Genomic DNA, 26,306 nt, shown 5'->3' on the forward strand with positions numbered 1-26,306 from the left:
TCATCTCAGAATCCTTTTTGTACGTTACTTTTATATAGTGGTATGTATTCCTTGTTTTACTCCTTTTATCTCCTTTCCGTTTTAATCCTGTTTACCTTGCCACTGAGGAAGGAACCAGCTGAGAGTTCCGAAACGTCAAAATCTTTAAATTTTTCAAGGGATAATTCATTGGTAAGTAGTCAATTTTTTGTTAAGGTGGATCACTACCCGGAAGTCAGTATAAGCATTACTTCATTGCCTTAAGCAACGCGTAAAGAAATGACATATTATAAGTATTGTACTATAAAATAGAGTTATGCGGCAGCCACAACATGAGATATTATTTTCTGTGCTTATGTATTCTGTAGGCTAAAAAAGTAACATATAAGACGAAAACTTAATCAGTTTGAAGATGAGTACGCAAGATGGCGCTTGCTGTTAGATTTTGCTATTCCTGCGCTCAGTTTTATGAAATTTTTATTTACAAGCACAAATTATTTTACAAGTAGTTGTCTCATTACGAAATATGAATATTATATTATCGTTTTTCGTGTTATGTTTTACATTTTATCCAAATATTATTCTGTGTTTACGGAAATAGTTTTAGCGGCTGAATCTCATGCTTGCGCAGGACGCCATAATGCTTCGTTGCCAAACTTGCATGTGTACTGTTGCAGTCACAGTAGTAGGGCAATTCCTTGTTAGCGTTTGCATGTGTACTGTTGCAGTCACAGTAGTAGGGCAATTCCTTGTTAGCGTTTGAAGTTCAGAAACGAAACCTGTGAATTGTGACAGAACTATTATAGTTAATAAAAGTAGAAAATGGGTAAACGGAAGGAATCATATAAAAAAAGAAGAATCCAACTCAAAGTAGAAGCTCGAAGAGCCCAAGGAAGCAAAGAGAAAGGGAGAATAATTTGAAGAAACAACAAAGCGCTTTTCAATTTTTAACGGTTTGTTTCCACGTAAATATTATACACACGTGTAATACAAAGATAATTTATATTGACGATCATTTTAAACGTTAAATATGTAGCCTAATATGTGTTCTTTCTTTTTTCTTCTTTTCTTTCCTTCCTTCCTTTATTTTTGCTGAAACTTGATTTGCTTAAATAAAATATTATCTTTTTGAAAATAATCTATATATATGTTTTTGAGCTTTCATATATGCACGAATAGTAGTCCGTTAGTGGAAAATACTAATCAATTCCACTTACTAGGGAAGGTCGTGGGGTGTTACTCTGACTTCATATTGATACTATGCTCAGTCGACTCCTTTTTACATATGAAACAATTCGGCAACCGGAGAAATCCTCGATCGCAAGCTTCGAATTATGAGCGTTAAAAGTTCAAAATTGAACAGATTTTGAAAAAAGTTTGAAGAAACCATTTTTTTTTAGATACACGCTTCATTTTTAGTATTGGGGTGTTTTCTTGGCTGCTCGACAGAATGGTGAGGTCAAAACATACGCATTTTGCAAGGTAAGGAAACTTATTGGGGAAGAGTTGAAGGGTAATGGCGTCTTACAACTTGCAAATTTCATCCTATTTGGCACACCGGGTAAATAGGTTAATAAAATTTATTTGAAACCAACTGTATTGTCATTCAAGTGTCATTCCCTGTGGCCACCTAAACATTTGTCTCCGAGAACGCTTAGCCGCGGAACTAACTTCAACGGGACTCCCAACCCAGCCGGCCTCTGTACATTATGGAAAAAATGAAATATTTCAGTTTAACATCCGATGATTATACCCTTTAGGCTAAAAAAGACGATGATTAAGGCAAGTGAATGGTGATGGAATGAGAAGAAGGGAGGAAACAGGAGTACCCCGAGAAAACCCATGGACATGATGGTATCCATTGTGGAAGACGGTGTTTCAACATTTCATCGCTAGCCATTTTTTAACATTTTCAACGGATTTCAATGGCGATTGTTTGAAAATAGTGGCCAAACTTCAGACAGTATTTTACGGTATTTCGCAAGAAATGTGACCAAAAAACAAACAATCGGCTAGCTATGATGTATGCAAACAGCGGTTTTCTCCAGAATAAAAGTCACCTGGTTCACAACTTTGAGCTCACATTCCCGCTAACCATTTTTTTTATTCTTTAAATTTTTCGGTCTATTTTCTCGTTGAATATCTTAAGATATTTACTGGAGTTTGATGAGAATACTGGCCTCGGAAGAACACAACAATATAGATCATCACAAGTTTAATTATGAATATCACGATGTTTCTTCATTGAATTTTACACGCCTGCCAAAGCGTTTCCAAGACAAATATTATTGTTCAATTTGAAAGCAGCCACACAGGAAAGTGATATTTGAATAATGATACATATAGTCGAATAGGAGTATCAAATACATTCTATTAGCCTATTAGCCCCAGGAATAAAAGTGAGGGAGAATGCGGGGAACGCCGTTCCCTCACCTCGAAAAAATATGTAAGGCGTCCCCTGTTCCGAAAAAAAATAATGGGAAAAGATAGGCAGGTGGAATGACGTGGCGTCACACCGCTATCTACCATCCCCCACCTTTTCAGATTCACTTTTACCCCTGATTGGCCCAGTATGTCAAATAGGAGGCAATTTGCAAGGTGTAAGACGCCATTACCCATTCACACCCTTCCAAATAATTGCCCTTTTTGCAAAATGCGTACGTTTTGATCTTACTACTGTGTTGGGTATCCAGGAGAACTCCCTGGTATCAAAACTCAAGCGTCTGTCTCAAGAAATGGTACTTCAAACTTTCTGCAAAATCTGTTCAATTTTGCACTTTTAAAGCTCATAATTCAAACACGCTTGCGCTCGAGAATTTCTCCGGTTACCTAATTGTTTCATATGTAAAAAGGCGTCGACTGAGCATAATATCGATACGAAGTCAGAATAATATCCCGCGACCTTCCCTAGTTAGTATTTTAAAAAATTCATAAACCGTAAAGCTTGATTTTTTTTTTTTCTGTAATGAAAAGAAAGTATGTATAGCTTCACTTGAGAAACGCAACCACTCATGTAGAAATGCAAGTCCTTTTTCTACTCCGGAGCTGCAGTGGCTCCGTGCTAGAGCATTGACATCTTGTATGCGGGGTCACTGGTTCGATCCCAGCTTTGCCAGGTGAGCTTTTTGGTGGAAAAATACCATGTGTGTGTATTTTCTCAGTGTTTCTCCGTGTGCTCCTACTTTTCTCATTCTACAATTTAATTCATGCTTATCATGACCATCTCGTTTAGCCTACATGGCATAACCGAGAGACATGAATGTTTATTTTTTCTGTAACGTCCTATCATTGTGCTTCGAAGGAAAGACAGAAGTTGATGATGACAACGAATGAAATGGTTGAATGAAAGAAAGGGAAGGATCCGGAGGAAACTCCACATGGTTTGTCTACCACAAAGCCTACTTGGCGCGAGCTGGCATCCAGCCAAAAACCTGACCCACCAGAAGTGTCTAACTTTTATTGATCCAATAGTCTGACCGTAAGTGATCAGCGGTTACAACAGAAGAATAAGGAGCGGAGATGGAACCCATGGCTGGGACGATGAATCTACACCAACAAATAATTTCTAGTTATTGCTTACCGTCTTTGCTGTATGTAAATTGAAAGTGTGATAAGGGGCAATGTAGAGTGACTGGATGAAGTAGCTACAATCATTGGCATAAGTCACCGTTCAATCTGTAACATTATCCACGCTGTGCTCAGATTTTGGAATGTGTGTGCCAGGTGATAGACAAACTGAAGCAGCGATGTATTGATGTATCACGAGATTTTGCTACGCCGTAAACGAGAAGTATGTCTTTCAGAAGAGATTCTTTACTGGGTATGAAACATAGGTGCACTATTACATTCCGGAAGTAAGAGAGCGAGCATGCAATGATAGTATCCATTATCGGACACAATCATCTACAGAGAAGTTTGTACTTTCTTCTGGGGCCAAAAAGGTGTCATTTTGAGCATTAGAGCCTAGGAAACGCATAGTCAATAATATCTTGTGTTTCGATCTCCAAAAAGGTCCTACACCTATTATACGAAGTAACACGGACTTCTGAAAAGAAATTTCCAACAAATGGTGTATGACTGGTTTCTTCAGAGGCATTGGGACACTTTCTAAGTAATGGGAAACTTATATTGAACGTAGAGTGGATTGTGTAGAAAAAATGAAATTCATGTGTTCCATACTCTCATTTTTTTTTTAAGTTTTAAAGGTTTTTTGACACCTCGTAACATTAGAAAATTGTTGTTTCCGTAAGTACCGGATATGGAAGTGGAGATACAATTTTAACAACCGGTTCCAAGAGCCTGGGAAATTTTAATAACCGGTTCGGGCGAACTGGGTGAATGACACTATTGAACACAGCAATATGCTCTGTCAACGATAAGGCCATGAGCGTCTGAAGCGGACGCAAGGGGACAATCGCTTTATCCAGCATTTTCGAAAGGTGTTTGATTGTTTCAAAACGCTTTTATCCAGAAACACACGTGAAGGCACGTTATATTTGGTTACACCTACTAGAATATTTAATATAAACCTATTTAATGTAGTCCACAAAGTTATGCAATATGCCTCAATAATAACTGTTTTGCATTATGCGTTATGCGCATCAATGTATGTCGGTCTTTTGCCCCTTCCCCGCCCTTGGAAAAATTCTGCGAGTGTTTCTGGATGAAAGTGTTCTTATTCGGAACTGTCATTATCTTCAGGTGTGCATAGTATCAAATATGAACCAGTACTGAAAGATAGCGTGAAATTGTTTTGAATATATGCCACTATAAACAAGAATTAGAGAATTCATACTTGAGCTTGTTCTTGTTGAAGATCATGTGATATATGAAGTACAGCAATCATGGTGCAAAAGCAAGTACTTGCACAACACTTGGAGAAATGAAGTAGGTTAAATATGCTAGCAGATTTTAATAACCAGCTGTAAATAGCTCAGTAGATAGATCACCTCTGGCGCACGAGATCGCTGGTTCGATCCCACTTGTCGCCAGGAAGACTATGTAGGACCCATAGTGTGCGTGGATTTTTTTCGGTGTTTTCCCGCTTCCTTCACTCCACCATTTCGATAATCGTCATCACTGCTCCTTTTAGATTCGGACTATAACCATGGAATATTAAACTAGAAAAATTCAAACAGCGCCTTCGGCACCCTAACACTCGTGCTAATCACGTAGTTGTACTCTCTGTGGGAACTTATGCAGAGTCATTCTGACGCGTGATTACTAAAGAGTTCGACTAACATGTTTCCTGCAGTAGTCAGGCCTTTAGTATGACGCTAATCATACGTCAAAACGACTCTGCATAAAGCCCTATCTCAGATTCCTCATTCCACCTGAGTTGTGGAACAAATATGTCTGTGTAAGTAAGCAACCTAGTAAAAGTTGGTGGTATTTTTCATTTAACGTAGCCGTGTTTGGTCCAGAATTTTAGCCATAATGATTATGCCATCTAAAGTAAAGTTGCACTAAGACATTCAACTTACAAAATACACGCACTGGGGAACACAACTTACAAAATACCTGCACAATAATACAACTTGACAAAATACCACGCCTGAAGCAACTAAGTCCGTTTTGTTGAAAAGATCGGATTTGTGTAATGGTTTTGTATTTGTATTCTTATTCTTAATTTGCACCTTTGAGACATCTAGTTACAGATAAACGTATATCTTTGTAATTTGCAGAGAAAATTTTACCATAAAAGTAGTTTTTGTTACCCCTAAATGCAGTTTGAGTCAAATTTTGCCCAGAAAACGCTGGAATGTTAGCCATGATATTTAAGCCCGTAAAGCTGCTCTAAGGATTGCAACTTCGCCTATAAAATAACATTTTTGAACCAACTAAGAATATGTTTTGTCCTATCTACCTAGGTAATGATTTTGCATTGGTACACGTATCCTTAATCTGCACCGTAGAGGCATCTAGTTATAAATAAATGTATAACGTTTAACTGCCGTTTTCTGAGAAACTACCATACAAATGATGTAATTTTCCTCTAAATGCAAATTGAGTTGCACTTTGACCAGAAAACGATGGAATTTTAGCCACTATATATTAAACCTCTAAAGTAGAGATAAGTTTTACACCAGGGATTGCAACTACGCTTATAAAACACCATTTTTAAGCGTACTTAGAGACTGTTTTGTCCAAAAGATGAAATTTATGTAATGATTTTGTGTTAGTATACGCATTCTTAATTATGCACCGTAAACACATCTAGTTTGAGAGATACGCATAACGTTTTATGATTGAAGAATCACTTTTGATCAAAGAATATAATTAATTCATATTTTAAAGCAGGCAGTATTGAATAAAATGGAAATAAAAACTCATTTCTCTTTGTTGTAAATCATGTATAAAATGTGATCGTGTCTAAACACTTTTCTATCCGTAACTCATGTGGCAACATCGCATATGTCGCAATGTGCTCTGCCATCTAGTGAGAAAGTTTTACCCTAAAGGTGACTAGCGATCCAGCTTAATTTTGAATATTTCCAAATTGCGCCCATGTAATTATAATGTAAGTTCTTTAGCTTAAGCGATTTGGCCTGGACGTTGATAAGCCAGTTACAACTTCTATTATATAGATAGATTATATGGAAAATTTTGAAAATACTTACTAGCAACTGGTGTTGATTCATTTGAGACGTTCGGAAAATCTTCCACAATATCCAACTCTTCCATGAGCGGTCCTTTGCATTTCGCAACCATATTCCTTAAATGTTTCTTCCCTGCAGCGTGACGCTGAAGTTCACTGCGACCAGCCAACAAAACCTTCTGGCAAACATGACAGATCACTTTGTACTTGTCTCCTGGATACTCACGAATCCAGTCACGAAATTCGGGGTCGTGCAGCCAGTCTTTACGGAAGCTTTTTCTCTTCCATTTGCTAGGCTCCTGCTCCTTCAACTTCCTTGTATACTTCAGCTGCGTCGCCTTCTCTTCACACTGATCGTCGCTGCACTCCACTCTAAGTTCTTCAGTACCATTCTCACTCATCTTCAAAGTCTACCTGAGAATATAAGACAAAGTTATTATCATTATTATGTTTATACGAGGGGGTGATCAAAAAATACGATAAATAATTATATTAGAAACACAGTAATAAGTCTACATGGAATGTGAATAATTTTATTAGAAACAAATTACTAAGTCTACATGGAATTTGATTTAATCTCCTTCGAAGTACAGAGTGTCTACTAAAATTCCAAAATGAAATTTCGTGACCTTCTCTTCACAAAACAATAACATTTCGTAACATTCTTAAGAAAGAATTTGGGTGCGAATTAGGCCGAATTTTCATGCATGCGATAGAAGTGTGCTTTGCTTGCGATTTGGTAGCATCTTAAGACGACTATAGACATTTTTGGTGGTGAATTTTGACGTTTTATAGAACAAAATTCTCCAGTCTGTACTTATATTTTTGTACAATTTAAAAAAAATCGTGACCTAAAAAAGCTAAATTTCGTGACTTTCGTGACCGATAGACACCCTGAAGTACTATACTTGGCTAGCAATTTATTTATGCCAACGTTGAATCCATGACTGGAAGCATTTCTGGAAGGCTTCTGTTGGAAGAGTGTTCTGCTGCTCTGTCACGGTCGTCTCATTGTCAGGAATGGTGTCGAAACGTTTTCCCTTTCATCACGGTTTTAATTTTTGGGTAAATCCAGAAGTCGCATGGTACTACATCTGGAGAGCACACCGAATGTGGACACACACGAATACTTTTTGGTCAAAAACACGCAGAAGCAAGGTGTTGGTACGGCGCGTTTTCGTGGTGAAGAAGAAAGCCATTTACCCATTTAATCGGCGGTTTGGTTAAAATGCTTTTCACGGACCCATACGAGATGTTTAGTACTTAGAAAAGCTCTCTTACAGTCATTCGCCTGTTTGAACAAATCATTTGTGCCACTTTTTGCACATTTTCATCTGTTCTTGATGTCGAAGGACGTCTCGATCGTTGCTCGTTTCAACCGACTCCTTGCCGCTTTTGAATCGATCATACCAGTTATAAACAATCTCCAATGTCACCGCTTCATCGCCATACACTGATTTTGATATTTCGTAAGCTTTTTTTTTTTTTCTTAGAACTAAACTTAACGTTGGTGCGCAACAGACACTCTTAACATGTCACAACTCGTTCAAACTGAACACTGACTGTACTAAAGGTTTAGGCCACTGGGATTACTAGTTGAAATGGATATAATACCGATAGATGGCACTGTGCAACTACATTTACCGTACCTTTTGATCACATCTTGTTAATTACGAAGAAAGCATAAGGAACATTTATTCCAATGAACTTCTACTTTACTTTAGTTCATACTTCTTATTTTAAAAGCCTAAAAAAGCCTTGGTTAGGCTGGAAATTAGATTGTGAGCTTTCAGCATCTACGGCTATGTTAGCCCGTTACACATAATAAGGTATTACGTCCCTCGGCGATCACACTACACGAGGGACTGAAGAGAAAGAAAAGAACGGTGAAGGAAAGTAGCGGTCTCGGACCATTATGCTAGGTACTACCTATTTACCTGGTGTTATTTGAGTTTCAGTTTACAATCCCTTTTAGTAGCGTAGATATATAAGACATGAATCTACAGCTTAACATGAGATCCTAACCACACGAGCTCCTGCCGGGAATCGAACCCGGGTCTACCACGCCAAAGAGGTGTACGCTAGCCGCTTAGCCGTGAGGGAGCTCTTTATTTGCCTGGTTGTAAATGAGGAAAGCTTCAGTTAGGATGAATGGTCTGAAAAATCTTTTACACTTTTTCGACCAAGTGTACCCACAGGGAATGCACATGTACTTGGATTTGGTTGTTATTAGAAACATACTGATAAAGGATAAGTGCATCGCAGTTCTAACTACATTATGGTAAACCTCAATCATTAATATGGATAAGTATCACAAGAATTCTGTAATTCATTGTTGTTTTTCTTTCTTCCTTGGCCCTTTCCGAAAAAAGTTTTCCCACAACTGCTATACAACATCCGATTGTCTGGGGGAACTCAAAATGAAATAGCCTGTAATGTACTTTTAGCTGTATTTCCTATGAACAAGGCCAGCGACATTATAAGGCAAGTCGATGGAGAAAGAAATCAGGGTCTTCTTATCAACCGGAAGATAATGTGAATCACATATCCTATAGAAGAAATAAGCTACACTATTTCCCTTCAATTGAAAAGACAGTGATCAACGAAGGCCACTTAGGTTGTGCATGTGGCAGATCTCATGATTTGGATCAATATCCGCCGAAAGGTATCCAATGGCACTTATGTAGAAAATTCAATCATTTTGCACAGTGTTGTAAACTGCAGCCTAAGAGTCTATTGCATCAAATATTCAATAGTATCAACTAATTCCTCACAAAGGGTTGTTGGAATTTTCTCTAGGTTTTTTTTTTGGGGGGGGGGTAGGGGTAGGGTTGCCATATTTCGAAAATGAAAATCCGGGACGCGACTAAATTACGAGAACCTTTGAAATGCATAAAATGAAAAGAAATGTTATATACTAATTTACTTTCATCCATTAGACAGAGTTGTTTAAGTATTACGTAATCACATTTTTAGTAATTTTAGACCTTCTCCTGGTTAAGCAAACATAAGCAGATGATTTACCCCTTTCCCTTGGTGCGCTTTTTTTTTCTAATTTAAGAAATCTGCTGCTAACAATTCAAAAAAAATACGTTTCCCCTACCTCATAAGCTTTTATTTTAGAAAAAAAAATATTCTAACGTCTCCCCATTCATTGAGATAATATAAAGACCTCGATGTTCCCATTCTTGTCTGTTCAGTTTTATTAATTAGAACAATATATTTTTCTTCTTGAATAATCAACGGAAAATTACCAAAAATATCGGTCAGGAATTATTGATTAAAATATTTCAGAAGAAATATGCAGATTGAAACAGAGTACTAAAGATAACAATAATATTGACCAATAAAACCTTTTGTCCCTAACCCAATGAAGCGAATGCATCAATGTCAAAGTAGTTAAATCGTGAACTTAACCTAAATCCATGTTTTATCTATTCTAGTTTTTAAGTTGCCATACTCAGAAGTTCAAGAGAATAATTATATACTCTACCTAATCCTGTGTAAAAACCAAGCCACAACATTACCTTCCTTTCTTCTTTGCTGAAATCCGGGACATTTAAGCGCCCCGAGAAATATTTTCGGGTCGCAGATCTCGATTCCGTGACGGTCTCGTCTTTTTCTGGGACGAATGATAAACCTGAGAGGGGGGCCATAACACCCACAATATAACACCCCCCCCAAAAAAAAATACTTCCAACATATACTTCAAAACTTGGATTGAAATAATACACTTCATGTGATTTCGTGGTTCTCAGTACATCCTACTGTTAGAATTGGCTTAAAATATGTATTTATGAAGATATCTTCACCAGAAGAGAATACCATCTAAAAAGAAGTTTTGAAATCACGCATATCGAATTTTGTTTGTGCTCGATCAAGTTTGCTGTAATGGTGTTTCATTATAATCTGGAACAAAAAGTAATGCGAGTACATCTCCTTTCTTCTTATAGTACACACTCGTGTGTGAGTGCAAATAAAAAAATTGGCAACTGAAAATGAGAAAAAGAAGTTTAAAAAGTTTCCAATATTTTAGCTCTTAAATAAAAATTTACTATTTTTTTAAATATCCATTTAATATAGCCGTTTCTTATCTTTGGCTCCTGAATTTAACGTACTATCCCAGCATTTGCCTGGCGTGTTTTGAAGGAAACTAAAGGAATCTTTAGTAAGAATGGCTAGCCCAGGGACTTGTAAGTGTAAGTGTAAGATGGGATTTTATTTCTATACTATATTATATAGAATTACCCACCTGTTTGCTACTCTACAAAGTTGTTTACTTCCTTCTTTCTTAAAAATCGAAATATAAACGGGTGTCAATGGTGAAAAGTGTGTCCAACTTAATGCTGATGGGGCTTCAAGGATTTCCTTTGTGCGATATTTTGTTTCTTTCTTTTTTTTTATTTATAAGTTTAGTTCAATGACACTATTATTCATCGAGACCAAGCGGCTTCAATGGTAGAAGGACCGGATAAAAACGGCCCCACGACCATTGAGATCAAACCAATTGTAAAAATCAGTTACTAAGCTGAAATGTTTGCTCAAAAGAAGGAATATCAGGTGGTCATTTGCAACAAATAGAGAAACTGAATAATCCTGATTTTATTTAATTGTTGTTTGTCCTGAAACAAACGCTATCGCTTAAGTAGCTTTCCCATGAAATTTGCTTTCGCCCCCGTCTCCCTGGGCTTGTATTCTCGTGATATAGCCTGATCGGACTATCTAACAATGACTGTCCTCTTAGTTCTGGAATTCCACCCCCCCCTGGATCGAAGTATTAAAATACTTATTAGTATGAAACATATTCTATGGAGAGCACCTATTTAATTTTGTTTAAGAACATGTGGATCTATACACAGGGTTAGTCAAAAGTATTGGGATAGGCCAGTAATAACAAGACGTAATGGCGGAGGAAAAGTTGAGTTGAGTTGATTTTAGTTTAGCGTCCCTTTCAGCAGTGAGGTTATATGAAACGTGGACCTACTGATTAACGTGGAATCCGAACCACATGAGCTCCCGCCGGGAATCGAACCCGGGTCTTCCACGCCAAGCGGAGGAAAAGCAAATGTTACAGTTGGTACTCTTGGAAAAACTGCATTGATTGAGTGTGGCCATCATGGAAGCCATCTTGAATTCCGCCAAATTGTATATAATATTTTTTAAACGGAAAGGAGGTATGTTTTTAGACTTGAATATTCCCACAATTGAGAATACAAACTCGTTTTTGACCGATCGCCATTCGCTTATAAGATAATGTGTGCTATGTTCAACATTTGTATCTAATAGAAAAAAAAAAAAGTATCGAGACAGGACAGGAACAAATATATGCGTGGACGAAGGAAAAGAAATGTTGCAAGTTGCAGGGTTTCCACTCCCTTTCTCCCCAAAATTTTCAGGACAAATCATCAATTTTCCAGGACTTCGACATAGGAAGAAATAACAGGATTGCAACTGTAGGTTCAAAACTCACAACAATGAAATGAAAAGTGCAGTAGCTTATGCAGTGAATATTAATACAAGTATAGCATTAATGCACAATAATTAAATACACAAAGCAGAGCGTAATATGCGTTATATTTACTTATTTACTTATTTATTTTTTGGTGGCCTCCCAGCTCCCGTTATACCCACCCGATCCACCCACATGCGGCACATGTATTTTCATTCTTTCTACATGACATTTTAATTGTGCACCGAATAAATTTACAAACAACAAATATCTATTTTTCGTACATGACATCTTCATTGCGTGACAGTATGACATATAATTAGGGAAAAAAAAGGAATTATATTACAAGTTTTTCAACTGAGTATGGAGTTGTGTGATTTCCTCACCTATATACACAATCTCATTTTTCTTCAGCGAAGCTGCTCTACGGATAGCATTTGACTTCGTCAATAAAGTAAAGCAAGACTTCTGCTCTGCTTGATGTGCAAGCTGGTTTGCTTCAGTCTCCAAAGCTTCACTTGTTTCCATCAATTTCCTTTTCTTTCTCTGCAGCTGCTGTACATTTTCACTTATCTCTTTCCTCTTGTTTTATGACCTTATCACAAATAGCATTCATATGAAATTTTATAGAAGAGTAAGTACTGTTGCAAAAATAGACTGATTATGGAGGATTGATACTGGTACAAAACACAGTTTCCGGAGGATAGTGCTAGTGAAGACAGCATTCAAGAATGGGTTGGTAGACTAGTGGATGAAAGAAGACGACAAAAGTTCTCCCAGCCAACCCCCTGTTGGGAGAAAAAAGCCCACCAACCACCCACACAGGATCACGACAAATTATTATTCAGCACCAAAACAGGAATAGCAAACAAAAATAGCAATCAATTAAAATATTCATTACAATTACGAAAAATCTAACATTCAGTATTTCTGTAAATTTCAAGGACAAAATCAATTTAAGGACATTCTCAGGTTTTCCATGATTTGCAGAACGAGTGCGAACCGTGAAGTTGGTATTGATGTAAAGACTGCATTGAATGACTGTGTGCACATCATGGCAGCCACCTTAATTCACATCATCATCATTATCATAGGTATTCTGACATTATCGCCGCAACTGATAATCTTCCATTACGGTGGCTCGGTGGTACAGCACTTACCTCTGGTGCATGCGGTCTCTGGTTCAATGACCGGCCAAGTTTATGATGGACAACTCGTGTCCGTGGGTTTTGTCGGGGTACTCCCACTTTCTCATTCCACCAATTCTTCCATCATCATTCACTTGTTTATTCATCCGTCTCCCTTAGCCTAAAGGTCATAATCGTGGGACGCCAAAATGAAAGAGTTCATTTCATGTTCTTTCAACACAGATAAATCAGTTCAACCCACAGAATATTTTTCACCTAATAAGCATTTTTCTAGATTGTTCTAATGTGGGGCCCTTTTGTTGTATCTTTTTTTACTCGGGCTCTTTTGTCGCGGATCCGTTTTGACTGGGCTTTTCTGTCATCGCTCTTCTGATGTAACACCAGCTAAGGAAACAGTAATAATAGAACGGATGATGAAAATAGAGAAAACTAAGAACCCCAAGAAAACCTATGCACACGGTGTTTGTCCACCACAAAGCATATTTGGAGGGAGTGGAACCGATCACGCCAGAGGTGATCGCTCTACCACTAAACCGCCGTGGCACCACAAACTAATTCCATTGTTTCATGTGTACAATAGAACATGAATGCTTAAATGGTATTTTAAGTAGGAATACGGCTTTAAATGTAATACATATTTGGTCTAGGAATTAATTCGTGCGGTTGGTACGCACACATTGAAGCTGTAGTACAAACACAAAATACATAAATACCTTAAGAAAAAATATTGTCCATCGCTAGCCACCACTTTCGCCCATCTGTCAGGCAATGTACGGATTCCGTGGCGAAAGAAGTCCTCATCCTTGGAAGCGATCCAGTCAGAGACCCATGTTTCGATATCTTCTGAAGAAGTAAACCGCTGTCCAATCAAATCGTTATTCATGCAATCGAACAAGTAGTAGTCCGAAGGAGCAACGTCTGGTGAATACGGCGGGTGGGGTAAAACTTCCCATCCGACATTTTCTAAATAGGTTTTGACCGGTTTTGCGACATGTGGGCGAGCGTTATCATGTTGAACAATAAGTTTATCATGTCTGTTCTCCCATTCTGGTCGTGTTCTGGCCAGAGCTTGCTTCAAACGCATTAATTGTCGTCGATAACGTTCTCCATTCATAGTTTCACCCGGTTGCAGCAGCTCATAGTACACCACACCTTTCATATCCCACCATATGCACAGCATAACCTTTGCACAGTGAATATCTCGTTTTGGTTGTGATGGACCTGGTTCACCTGGTTTCACCCAGGCCTTTTTTCGTTTAGGGTTCTCGTAATGGATCCACTTCTCATCACCCGTAATAATTCGATGCAGAAACCCCTTTCTGCTCTGTCGTTGAAGCAGCAATTCGCAAATGGTTTTTCGTCTTTCAACGTCTCTGTCTTTCAATTCATGTGGAACCCAATGTGACATCTTTTGAATCATTCCCATGGCTTTCAAGCGTTTGGAGACTGTTGTTTGATCAACGCCTAATGCTGCTGCAAGTTGTTCCTGCGTTTGACACGAATCCTGCTCGAGCAATGCTGTCAATTCTTCGTCTTGAAATTTTTTTGGCTGTCCAGCTCGCTCTTGGTCTGCCAAGCTGAAATCACCACTTCTAAACCGTGCAAACCACTTCTGACACGTTCGCTCAGCTAGAGCATGGTCACCATACACTTCCACCAAAATACGATGACTTTCAGTCGCACTTTTCTGCATGTTAAAGTAATGCAGCAGGACACCCCGCAAAAACACTTTATCAGGCACAAATTGCGCCATGTTCACTTAACTACAAACTGGTGTTGTTGACGCTTTAATCCACTGCCCTATACTACGAACGATACGCGATGACAGGGGTTGTGGATACACGGAACTGTGGGACGCTCCGTTCGTTGCGCCATCTCTTGTCCACCCGCACGAATTAATTCCTAGACCAAATAATTTAATACAATTTTGCCCAATAAAACTGATTTAGGGCTGTTTCTTTCAAACTGAGTCTTTCACAGCCCTGCTCACAACTCAAATGTTCTTTATGCCTTGCCTAGTAAGACATTCACAAACTCATATATGACGACAAGTCTTTTTATACTGAATTCCACACCTGCTCAGCGACTATCGAATGAGAGGTTATTACAAGCCTGTATTGGGATTGAAGTGAGGCACAAATTTGCAGAACCGCATCCTGCTGAACTGCCATTCTTAAATGTCAATGGCTCTGTCTGCAAATATATTGGTTGTTCCTGGAAAAATTCGAGCGTTCGTCCAGCCACTAACCTTCTTCATAATCCAAACTAGCTATGGTATGTTTGCTACTTTATGGTGTATTGGTATTATCCTCTAGTAGGGATAATAGCTGATGTAGTCGCGAATTTGGTTTGGCGATTTCTACAACAGAAAAGATATGGAAACAAAACGCAGCAAATTAAACGAGAGATAAAAATGAGTTATATCTGTAGTATAGGAATGATGGAGTAATGGAATACTTAATTATTCTTCACCATCAGCGCTTGATATGTTGGTATTAAATATCTCGGTTGCAATATCAGTTTATAACGGTACTCTTTCTTAGGTTTCTTTTGGTGATGTTATAACGAAGTTGAACTGTATTTCGAATAACAATCCGGTTACCCTTCATCAGTAGAACAAGATTTGAGTATTATTTAGTTTCTCCCCCAAAGCACTTGGCAGTGACTCTCGTTTACCCGTAGTCATAAATGTTCGTTATTTGTAACTGTGACGAGTATAAATATACGGTGTGAGCACATGACCAAAACTACAGTGCACAAAACTCGAAACAACTTGTGCTAGATAGTCATTGAGAGGCACGAATGCTACATAACTAAGTAAAGGCAGGAGCGCAACAACGGGGTGCGTCCGTAGGGGGAAGACGTGTCAATGACGGTGGGTATACGCACAAACGAGGTAATTTACGACGACTCAATAGGAAGGATACAGCACCAGATCCGGAGCCGACAATGAATTTGCAGGAGATACTGAATACCATCCCAAGATTATATCCAATCATGTGCAAGAAATAAGTCGTTATTTCCTTGTTTCAACTTTGGAAAAGAAAATATTTTGCGATGACTTAAGATCTCACATGTTACAAAACTTACTGAGGATATATTACACAGATGTAAGCCACATTGTAGGATAGGATAGCGTGAAGTACGATTGGGTAGGTTAGATTAGGTTAAGATGGCTCATATCTGCGAAACTTGATCCTACCCTTACACTAATGAAATACTTCTGACCAGATTATATATACACTTATTTATTAAAAACTAAATTGCAGTGTAATGATTTCGAAAACTTAATGTTGTGTTCATCAGACACTAACTGCAGTTAGTGTCTGATAAAGACAACGTTAAGGAGTCTAAACCGTTACAATGTAATTTAGTTTTTAATAAATAATCGTATACATTCTAGTCAGAAGTGTTTATTATATCTTTAGCGAGTTCTAGAGTGGTGATGGATAGAGTTACTAAAAATGTACTGTCCATACTCTCCAGTGGGTTACAAGAAAAATCACCTTGTGCAACCACCCACAAAGAGTGAGAGAAATCAGTTTGGGTGTGCGTGGGTTTTCTCGGGGTTCTTCCGTTTCCTTTCCAATTTACTCATTCTACTAATTCATTAATTTCTCATCATATCGTCTCCTTTAGCCTAGCCGGCATAACCGTGGGACATAAAACAAAGATTTCATTTCACTTCATTTCAAAGCAGTTTGGGATGCCTTTCGCACAAAATACTGTATGCATAGTTAATGTGTTTATGTCGTTCTATAGTAATCTTCATCGAACGCTGGGGACGTCATACGTAAAATACAATTTTCAAGGGACTACCAGTCGATTTTATCAATAAGGCAGAGTATTGTTTCTCATTAATAGTTTTGTTTTCAATCTGCAAAGGAACTGTTTCAACATATAATTTCGGTGCTGTCGCAGATTCCGGATTCATCTACAGAAGAAATTTGTAGTTATATTTTAACAGACCAGTGTGTAAATAATCGAAAAATGGTGTTCCTACATATGAGATTTGAATCTACGTAAAAATATATTAATGAAAAGTGCAATCTGTTAAGCACGGCTTCCTCCATAAGATAGCCACAAATACATAATTAGGGATGTACCGATATATCGGTATCAGTGATATCAGCTACTTTTGGGAGTATCGCTATCGGCAAACGGATACCGAGATTTACCGATACATTTTCCGAACTATTTTCAATTTGTTTAATATTAACAGTGACATTTATATTTCATCAGTTTCTTTTAAAGCTGACCTAAATTATTATCAATTGTACAATCGATTTCTTTACCAGGTGTGTTGGTTGAAGTTTGCCGGTTTTACCGTTAGATGTCTCTAGCAATATGTATACATTTCTATGATGCGGCATGTACGTCATTTGTTTCTGTAAACATTAACCTTCAAAAATACCCAAGTCACATTCGGCCAACAGAATAGCGTCAGAGTTGTTTACCTCAGTGAATATGGCGAGTTTCGTTCCAAGTAAATCGCATGCGCGGCATGCATTGCTGTTCCTATTTCATCAAAAGAAAAAAGCAGCTGAAGCTTATCGGTTGCTGGTAGAAACCTACGGTGAACATGCTACAGTGATTAGAACATGCGAGACATGGTTTCGTCAATTTAAAAGTGGAGATTTCGATTTGACACAAGGAACATCCCGACGCAGCGAAAAAGTTCAAAGACGAGGAATTGCAGGCGTTATTAGATGAAGACCCAACCCAATTGCAAGCAACATTAGCATAAACACTAAATGTGACTCGAGAAGCAATTTCCCAACGTTTAAAGCCATGGGAAAGATCCAAAAGTATGTAAAATGGGTGCCACACCAACTTACAGATAGACAAATTGAAAAGCGAAAAACCGTGTGTGAAATCCTGCTTCAACGGTTCAAACGGAAATCATTTTTGCATCGAATTGTCACGGGGGACGAAAAATGGATTTATTTTGAGAACCCGAAGCGAAAAAAATCATGGCTTGCACCTGGTGAAGCCGGCCCATCGACGGCAAGGCCAAATCGCTCTGGTCGTAAGACAATGCTCTGTGTTTGGTGAGACCAGTGTGGTGTGGTGTAGTACGAGTTATTAAGCCCTGGTGAAACAGTAAATATGGATCACTACAGACAACAAATTATTAATTTGAATCATGCGTTGATCGAAAAACGGCCGGAATGGGCCCGAAGACATGGCAAGGTTAACATGCAACATGACAACGCGCCGTCTCATACCGCTAAACTGGTGCAGGGCACATTAAAAACACTTAATTGGGAAATATTACCGCACCCGCCGTACTCTCCAGACCTCGCCCCGTTGGACTATCACCTTTTCGCCTCGATGGGACACTCACTTGCAGAGCAACGCTTCGCTAATTTTGAAGACGTCGAAAATTGGCTCGTCGAATGGTTTGGCTCGAAAGAGAAAAAGTTTTTTTTTTTTTTTTTTGGGATGGTATCCATGATTTGCCTAAAAGATGGGCAAAGTGTGTAGAATCCAATGGTCATTATTTTGAATAAAGAAATTGTGAGATTCCCTGAATATTAAGTGTTTATATATATATATATATATATATATATATATATATATATATATATATATATATATATATATATATATATATAAAGCAAATTTCAACTAACACACCTGGTATGCATGTGTACGCCTTTGATTTGCACTACTCGTACTCAACTGATATTCTTAGTCCCTCGATGCCAAAATAGTGGTAACGAAAAGTCAAAAATCCTCAGTCGGGATCATGGGCGTCCGAAGAAAATCTTCTATGGGGGACCCATTCCATGATTGCTAAATTATGTCCGGTATTTAATATACGTGGTTTGCTCTTACGTATACATTTTCGTGAGCGAGAGAGGAACCAACCCGCCCTCCCCCCTTCGTGCGCCCATGGTCAGGATAGCAGACCCGTAATCTGAATTCCAAACAAGAGACAGTTTTCGATTCAGAAGAAACCCGCAAGACGTTCATTTCCTCCTACTTCCTGGTTAAAAACAATTAGTCTAAAGGTAATATATAGTTTTATAGTTTCCGATTTTGCTTAAATAACACCCCTTTTTTTAATGGTATACAAGCAATACGCATAATTTTGTAAACAATAAAAATTTGTAACAGTAGTATCCGTTTGCATTGTATATATGTAACAGAGACTAATAAATACCATGGAACTATCAAAGTATTTTATCATTTTAAATGACAATCACTGACTCTTAGAATTAAGTTTACACTACCGCTACATAAGAATTTGCTGCTTTTTAGTTTATTTTACATGAGCTGGATTAAATTGAGAGAAAATAAATTTTTTTGTATAGAACCTAATATGAAATCCTACTTTTTGTCTTTATATGTCAAATTTTAGCCTTATTTCTAATATACCCTATTACAATGTTGATCATTTCATTATTCTGAAAACTCCTGACAATATATAAGAAACATGTCCAAAGGTATAGGTATCGGCATCTTCAGTAGCGGTATCGGTATATCCTTATACATAATCTGTCACGTAAGGTATTTTTATGTCATATAGAATGTATTTCCACTATCCTAGTTTACCCATATATCTACCGCCGCTGACACGCGGGCCCCACTGCTGCACTCCTTGCCTGGTTTGCTTAGATAATTTGTATCTTTTAGGGACATCCTAGCTTAAGTTGGTTACTGTTTCTTGCGCAATACTTTTTATGACATACTGAAACTTAAGCCATCGCAGGTCTACATCCGAAAATTAATTGCTTAAGGTACAGAATTTATTGAAAAAGAAACATATACAATGAATGTATGGTGCTGACCAAGTTTAGGCACACCAAATTTTGTGAAATTTACAGGTAAATTTCAATACAGTTATATATTAGCTTTACAAAGCTTATATATTAGCTGTAGGCTTACTAGTGTAAAATGATTACAAGTGCTGTATGACGGTTAAAATACGTGATAGCATATAAAAGATGACTGCATTATATCCGGCGAGGTATTTCTGCATAGTGTAGAAAAGCCGTTTGTTATATTTAAAAGCGTAGGGATACAAGTGTGAAACGATTACAAGTGCTGCTGGAGCTCCTATCATTGCGAAAATTCACGTGCTTTTACTCCCCCTCGTGTACTCATCGTCACTGACGCGCCTGCCCCCTTTGGCCATGTCCTGATTCGGTTACATGGCATTCGCGCCTTTATTGTGATCATCTAGCACATGTTGTTCTACGCCTTTCAACTATTTTTTGACATACATCCGGTCCTGTATTTATACACGCCATCGTTAAAGAACTATTTATTTTTAACAATTACTTCTGGTGGCCCCTTGAATTTCATTTATGCCAACTGGGGTAGTAACTTGTCGCCAAAGTTAAATCTTTTGACGGGAATTAGGAAATTACTTAATTATAATTTTTGAACGGTGCAGTTTTACTATATGGATCCATAGTATAAGTAGTAGTAGGAGTAGGAACGGGTTTGAAGCCGCGCAGGGGTTCGTTGGGTTCTGTTCTCGACATAAAATGTGCAAATTACATACTTCGCCAATACAATGTGGATCCGTATGGTAAAACTGCACCGTAAAATGTATAGAGAAATTTGGGTAAGTCTTTAATTTGCCAACTTTATGTCGAGAACAGAACCCAACCAAACCCTGCGGGGTTTCTAAACCGTTCCTACTCCTACTACTACGTATACTATGGATCAGTATAATAAAACTGTACGTTTTCAACAATTATTTTGAGCGGAGTGCCTAAACTTAACTTGCACGGAACGGTGCATGTATTGCTCTACGTTCTTGATCTGCATCATCCCGGTATTTTCTAGCAAAAGAACGTAAATATAAAATGCATGCCGTGTAGGTATTGCTCATGTAATAGGTTGTGCAATCAAGAACACTGTTTATCTCTCATGTGCTGACTTTAGCAAATGGCTACCATTTACAGTATTATTAAGAGAGGATTACATTCATTATTTTGTACGCCTTAAAATTATGACTACATGTTTCTACCAGACTGAAAGATCATAAAATTCCCGGGTTGTTTCTAAATTTCCCTTGATTTAGGGACGAATGTTAATTTCCCATTTGTGGGAATTTCTGCCGCCGACAATATGCTACTAATAACAAAACTTACCCTTGTCCGCGCTCGGAGTTACCAAACAGCACCAGTAATTAATTACAAGAATATTTTTAACTTTGTATTTAGCTCTCACAAATTAATTCGAGCTGAAAGAACACTACTTTAAATATTTTGCACGCAATAATACTACACAAAAATGCTAAAATACTCCTGTACAAAGCTTCACTACGAATGAATTCAGAATGGCGGAAGATACATTTGGCGTTATCGTAACAGTGGTAGCAGATCATGCATAAAGTATCAAATTTCATAAACCGTCTTATGATCATAGAAACATTTTATAAATATTATTACTTAATTACTTTAATACCATTATGAATATAGAATACACTTAATTAATTATAGTTTAGAGTAATAAATGAAAATTAATTACCAAAACCTAGCGTGTTCTTTTTTCTTTTTCCGTCCCTTATAATTATCCCTGTCAGTTAAAAAAACACCCTTTGGTTCTAAATTTTTCCCGAGTTTCAAGAACTGGAGATAAAGCGATGTGTTGTGGGATTACGCATTTTCCTATGCTTGAAACGAATGTCCACATATTGGATGATTATACGTCCCAATTAATCGGGATTGTCCCGTTTTGAGTACACAAGTATTTTTCCTGTTTCTAAAGATAATGTTTTAGCAGTAGCACATAGGCTATTTCTCTGCCACTACAAAGTTTTATTATATTAGCTGAAATACTCGTTCTTCGCACAGAGAGAAAAGGTTTATATAAAATGTTTGAATTCCTTCCTTCTTAGGATACGCAGGGAGCATGAAATTGAATTTAAACGACATCAGGAGTCACTATCTCAGCCATCGCGAAACTATGAATTGGACAGTAATAAGCCTATCGATCGTTTTCCATTACTTTTACATGTCACTTCCTCCCTTCATTTCTCTTGCCGAAAATGTCTTAAAAACTTAAGTTTAGACAAGGTGCACTCATGTACCAAAATACAGTAGAACGTCGTTTATCCAGACGTCAATTATGTGCAATATCAGTTATACTCACACTCAAAAGTTTTTTTTTTTTTTTTTTGTTAATCTGGTCCAAAAAATTCTGATTATTGTTGTGCATGAATAATACAATACTTTAATTTAGGAATGTGAGTCATTTTTTTTTATCTTTTGTGTTTTTGTACATGTATAAAATATGTATGGTATTATAGAACCGCTTGAAAAATGCATGAGAATAGAATAAGCACCTGTTACCTACATTTTAATATAAAATTGCATACATGTAAGCTTGCAAGTAATACGATCTTTGTATAAAGCCTCTTAAAAGTACATAGCGTCATACCACTTGTTTTAGTGAATGTGCAATTACTTATTTAATATATATCAGCGACAGGCGATTTTCTATAATCCATTAAACGTGCACAAGAAGGCCTACATTTCATCTCCATACTTAACTTTACTGAAATCGAAAGTGATAAAAAAAAAAAAAAAAAAAAAAACATTACAACCAAGGGCGCCGACTTTCCAAAATTTATGCGAGTGCCTACCAATGGCAGACCGTGTTGGATGTTTTCAGGGGAATCTCGATATTTTTTATTGATTTTTTAAAAGTTAAAGTCTTTTATGAACACTGTTATTGGAATCTGCATTTGACCAGGCGAGAGACAGGCAAAGAATGGGTAGTGTGTTACTTGGTTGCCTTTGCACAAACACATTTGAAACAAACAATTATGTTTTAGAGGTTAGAAATTTTAATTTCCATCTAAATGTCTTAATTGTTTATTATTTTTTGATAATGGCAAGTGAGAAATATTTATTTTATTTTGTTTTTATCAGAGGTGAAAATCTTGTGGGTGCGTCGCACCCACAAGATTATTTATGTGGATTCTAGTGCCCCGGAGCACCCACGTAGTCGGCGTGCACGACTATAACTTCCGATTTCAATATTGATTTACAAAGGAAAAAAAATAAGGGGAAACAACAAGAAACAATTTTCTTAAAATCGATTTAGTGTTCTAAGAGTAGTATCATCATTCTCTTTTAACTCCATTCATTGGACCGGCTGTAACCAATTCGATGTCTCTGTTCGGGCGGCAATTTATTTGGAACCAACCTTGTAATCTGGACGCTGTTCGGTTCGTTGCCCTACCCAGGGGTGCCCACAAGGGGGGCTATGACGCAAACTGCGTCATTGAAATATTTGGGGGAGTTAAAAATCTATATAAATCTGTTTGAGGGGGGGTAAAATTAATCGAAAAGAAGATTTTTTCATGGAAGAACACCTACGGATAGACAATTGGGGGGGTGCGTCATGGACATAAGGGGGGGGGGGGCACCACTGAGTTAACGGCAATAGAATATATTTAGAAGCACTTCTACAGGGGTGCCCACAAGGGGGGGCTATGATGCAAACTGCGTCATTGAAATATTGGGGGGGTTAAAATCTATATAAATATGTTTGAGGGGGTGTAAAAATTAATCGAAAAGATTTTTTTTCATGGAAGAACACCTATGGATAGACAATTGGGGGGGTGCGTCATAGACATAAGGGGGGGCACCACTGTCCAGGGCCGGCGCTAGCAGTTTTGCCGCCCTGGGCGGTATTTTCACATGCCGCCCCTTTAACCCGCAACCTTATTTTGACAGAAATCATTCAAGTGTCACGAAAAAGTAGGATGCCCCGTTTAAAAACATGTATGAAATGGAAAAGTAAACCAAAAAAATTGAACTACCTCTCTCGAATGATTACGTAATATTTAAATGACTCCATATATAACACAATATTCAGTATGCTTGATTTCGCTGCACACCTGTGATATACAGCAGCATATACAGAAAATAAAATTTAAAAAAAAAGTCACAACTAAGAATTTTGATTTTTCAACTTATTTTATATCAAAAGGTGTTTCCAATAGAGTTGATTTTTATTTTAGCTTCCCTTTCACCAGCGAGGCTATATGAGACGTGGACCTACTGATTAACGTGGAATCCGAACCACATGAGCTCCTGCCGGGAATCGAACCCGGGTCTCCCACGCCAAAGGTGTTTCCAATAGAGTATGGAGCATGAAAATAATAGTGAATCAGCTATTACGGCAAAACTAAGTGATTTGCCTAAGTCTTATGATGTACTAGAACACAATAGTGATACATGAATTTAACATACCTTAATTGAAAGAAACTTTTTTTGCTTTGATATGAGCAAATTTCTGTATAACATTCGCGTAGTTCAATGTTTCAGCCGATTCGTGTTCTATTGATATCATCGCTAGGCCCTTCAAGCGTGCTTCAGACATGGAAGACGTAGATAGTTTTAAATAAGCTTAAGTTTCGAAAACCTTCTTTCTCTACTTGCCACGGTTACCGGTAAGGTTAACAAAATCCTAAGTACAACACTAACATTGGGAGTAAAGTCATGTTCCTTAATTAATTTTAAAGTTTCTTTTGTTGAACTTTTACGCTTAACTATAGCGGATAACACTTTTAGTTCGTCTTTCAAATCACTGGGGTTAATATCTTTCGATTCTTCGTGTGTTAAAATGCCGGCAAGTTCAGTACCTTTTCAGACAAAAGTTCAGGTGACACATCTTTAAGGTTACTTATATCGTAATGAAAATCGAAATACTCGATGTGATGTTTAAGTTGCTCAAACTTTTCTCTTAAAGCTAACACAATCACGTCTAGAACTTTGTAACAAAAATCGCTCTTGTATCTTGTTTTGTGGATCTTCAATAGCTTCATCCTCTACCTCGTACTGAAATTATCTCTTCCTCTTTTGACTTCGAGCTTGCACTGTATTACCTATCCGTGGGTCATCCATGTCTAATACTGATGACAACTCCATCATATCAACTAAGTGAGATTGAAACTTCGCATCATTTCTGTTCCTCTCAAAGTATTCAGATATATTGTCAAGAAACCCCTACTGCATCCAACACATGAGAATCAATACTTTGGAGACTTTTAATTACTATGTTTATGTGGAGTAAAAAATCATACCAAATAACTAATGAGTAAAGGAAAGGAAAATTATGCACCTGGTTTGCTATACACAGAGCATCGACGGCGACCATTCTATCTGTTCTATTGCCATTACTTATTTGAAGTAAGGCATCATAAACTTTTCCTGTTTGATACGAGGGACTCGTATCTGAATGGAGTCAGAGCATCAATTCAGCTCTCGCATCTTGTGATGCTCAATGGTTTTAAAATGAGACTGCTAATATGTTCCTTTAGTATGGCCCAATGTTGAACCGATGCAGAAAAAAAAACTAACTTTTTTAGCTATACAAAAAATGGAACGGCGTACTGAAATGTTGTGGCTGCATCATTAACAAGGTTTAGTGAATGACTATTGCAAAGAACATAGAAGACTCGGGAATTTATTTCTAAAATTCTCTTCTGAATACCTCAATGTTTGTTTTTCATATTGGAAACATTGTCATATACTTGGCCCCTTCTGTCTTCGATAGGAATGTTAATTTCCTTTATATGTTTAATTATTACTTGTGTCAGTCCTAGACTAGTGGCGTCTGTTACCGCTACAAAACCAAGAAAGTGTTCTCAAATTTTTACAGGGCATTCTCCATTACTGTATGTGATTTGTACATGAACGATTATTGTTATCTGCACGGTACCAGAAATATCTGGCGTACAGTCTATAGTATTATACTATAACATTTTGCAACTCTCAACAAAGACAGCATTTTACTTTTTATTTGTTCACTAAGAATCTGAATGATTCCAGTTTGGACATCTTTTCCTAAGTAATGGTGGTATTTATTTGGTCCTCTCATGGGTCTCAAGTGGGAATGTACCTTCTGCATACTTGGAGTGGAGCGTTAGAACATGGTTGAATAGAAAAACATATAAAATATACCTTGATAATTTTATCCACCCTAGCTGAAAATCTTATCTACGTCGCTGCAAGGGAAATATTGAACGATACCAGTTTGATAATTGAAAATGAGGAAAAATGCTCTGAATTTCCTGAGTGAGTATTTTCCTAAATGTGAGTGAAGTAAGTTCAATTATATTCTCAGATGAACTCAATTTTATTTTTCCATGTGGGCC

The 26,306-nt window shown here is 37.5% G+C and overlaps 1 protein-coding gene across 2 annotated transcripts in view; it reads right to left on the reverse strand.

Moving 5' to 3' along the window:
* Nucleotides 1–21,492, reverse strand: part of LOC145670485 (uncharacterized) — a 53,826-nt gene extending 32,334 nt beyond the window's left edge. Inside the window, exons 1-2 of one of the 2 annotated variants that reach the window (XM_081739207.1) lie at nucleotides 21,286–21,492; nucleotides 6,600–6,987 (exon numbers count right to left, since the gene is read on the reverse strand). In XM_081739207.1, coding sequence (XP_081595333.1) covers nucleotides 6,600–6,978 — 379 coding nt within the window. In that variant the 5' untranslated portion in view covers nucleotides 6,979–6,987; nucleotides 21,286–21,492. Of the gene's footprint in view, nucleotides 1–6,599; nucleotides 6,992–21,285 lie in introns of both variants that reach the window. The other variant, XM_081739206.1, reaches the window with a different exon arrangement.
* Between the last annotated feature and the right edge of the window lie 4,814 nt (nucleotides 21,493–26,306).

Source organism: Thermobia domestica, chromosome 14 (assembly GCF_964235325.1).
Source record: "Thermobia domestica chromosome 14, izTheDome1.hap1.1, whole genome shotgun sequence".
Classification (NCBI taxonomy): domain Eukaryota; kingdom Metazoa; phylum Arthropoda; class Insecta; order Zygentoma; family Lepismatidae; genus Thermobia; species Thermobia domestica.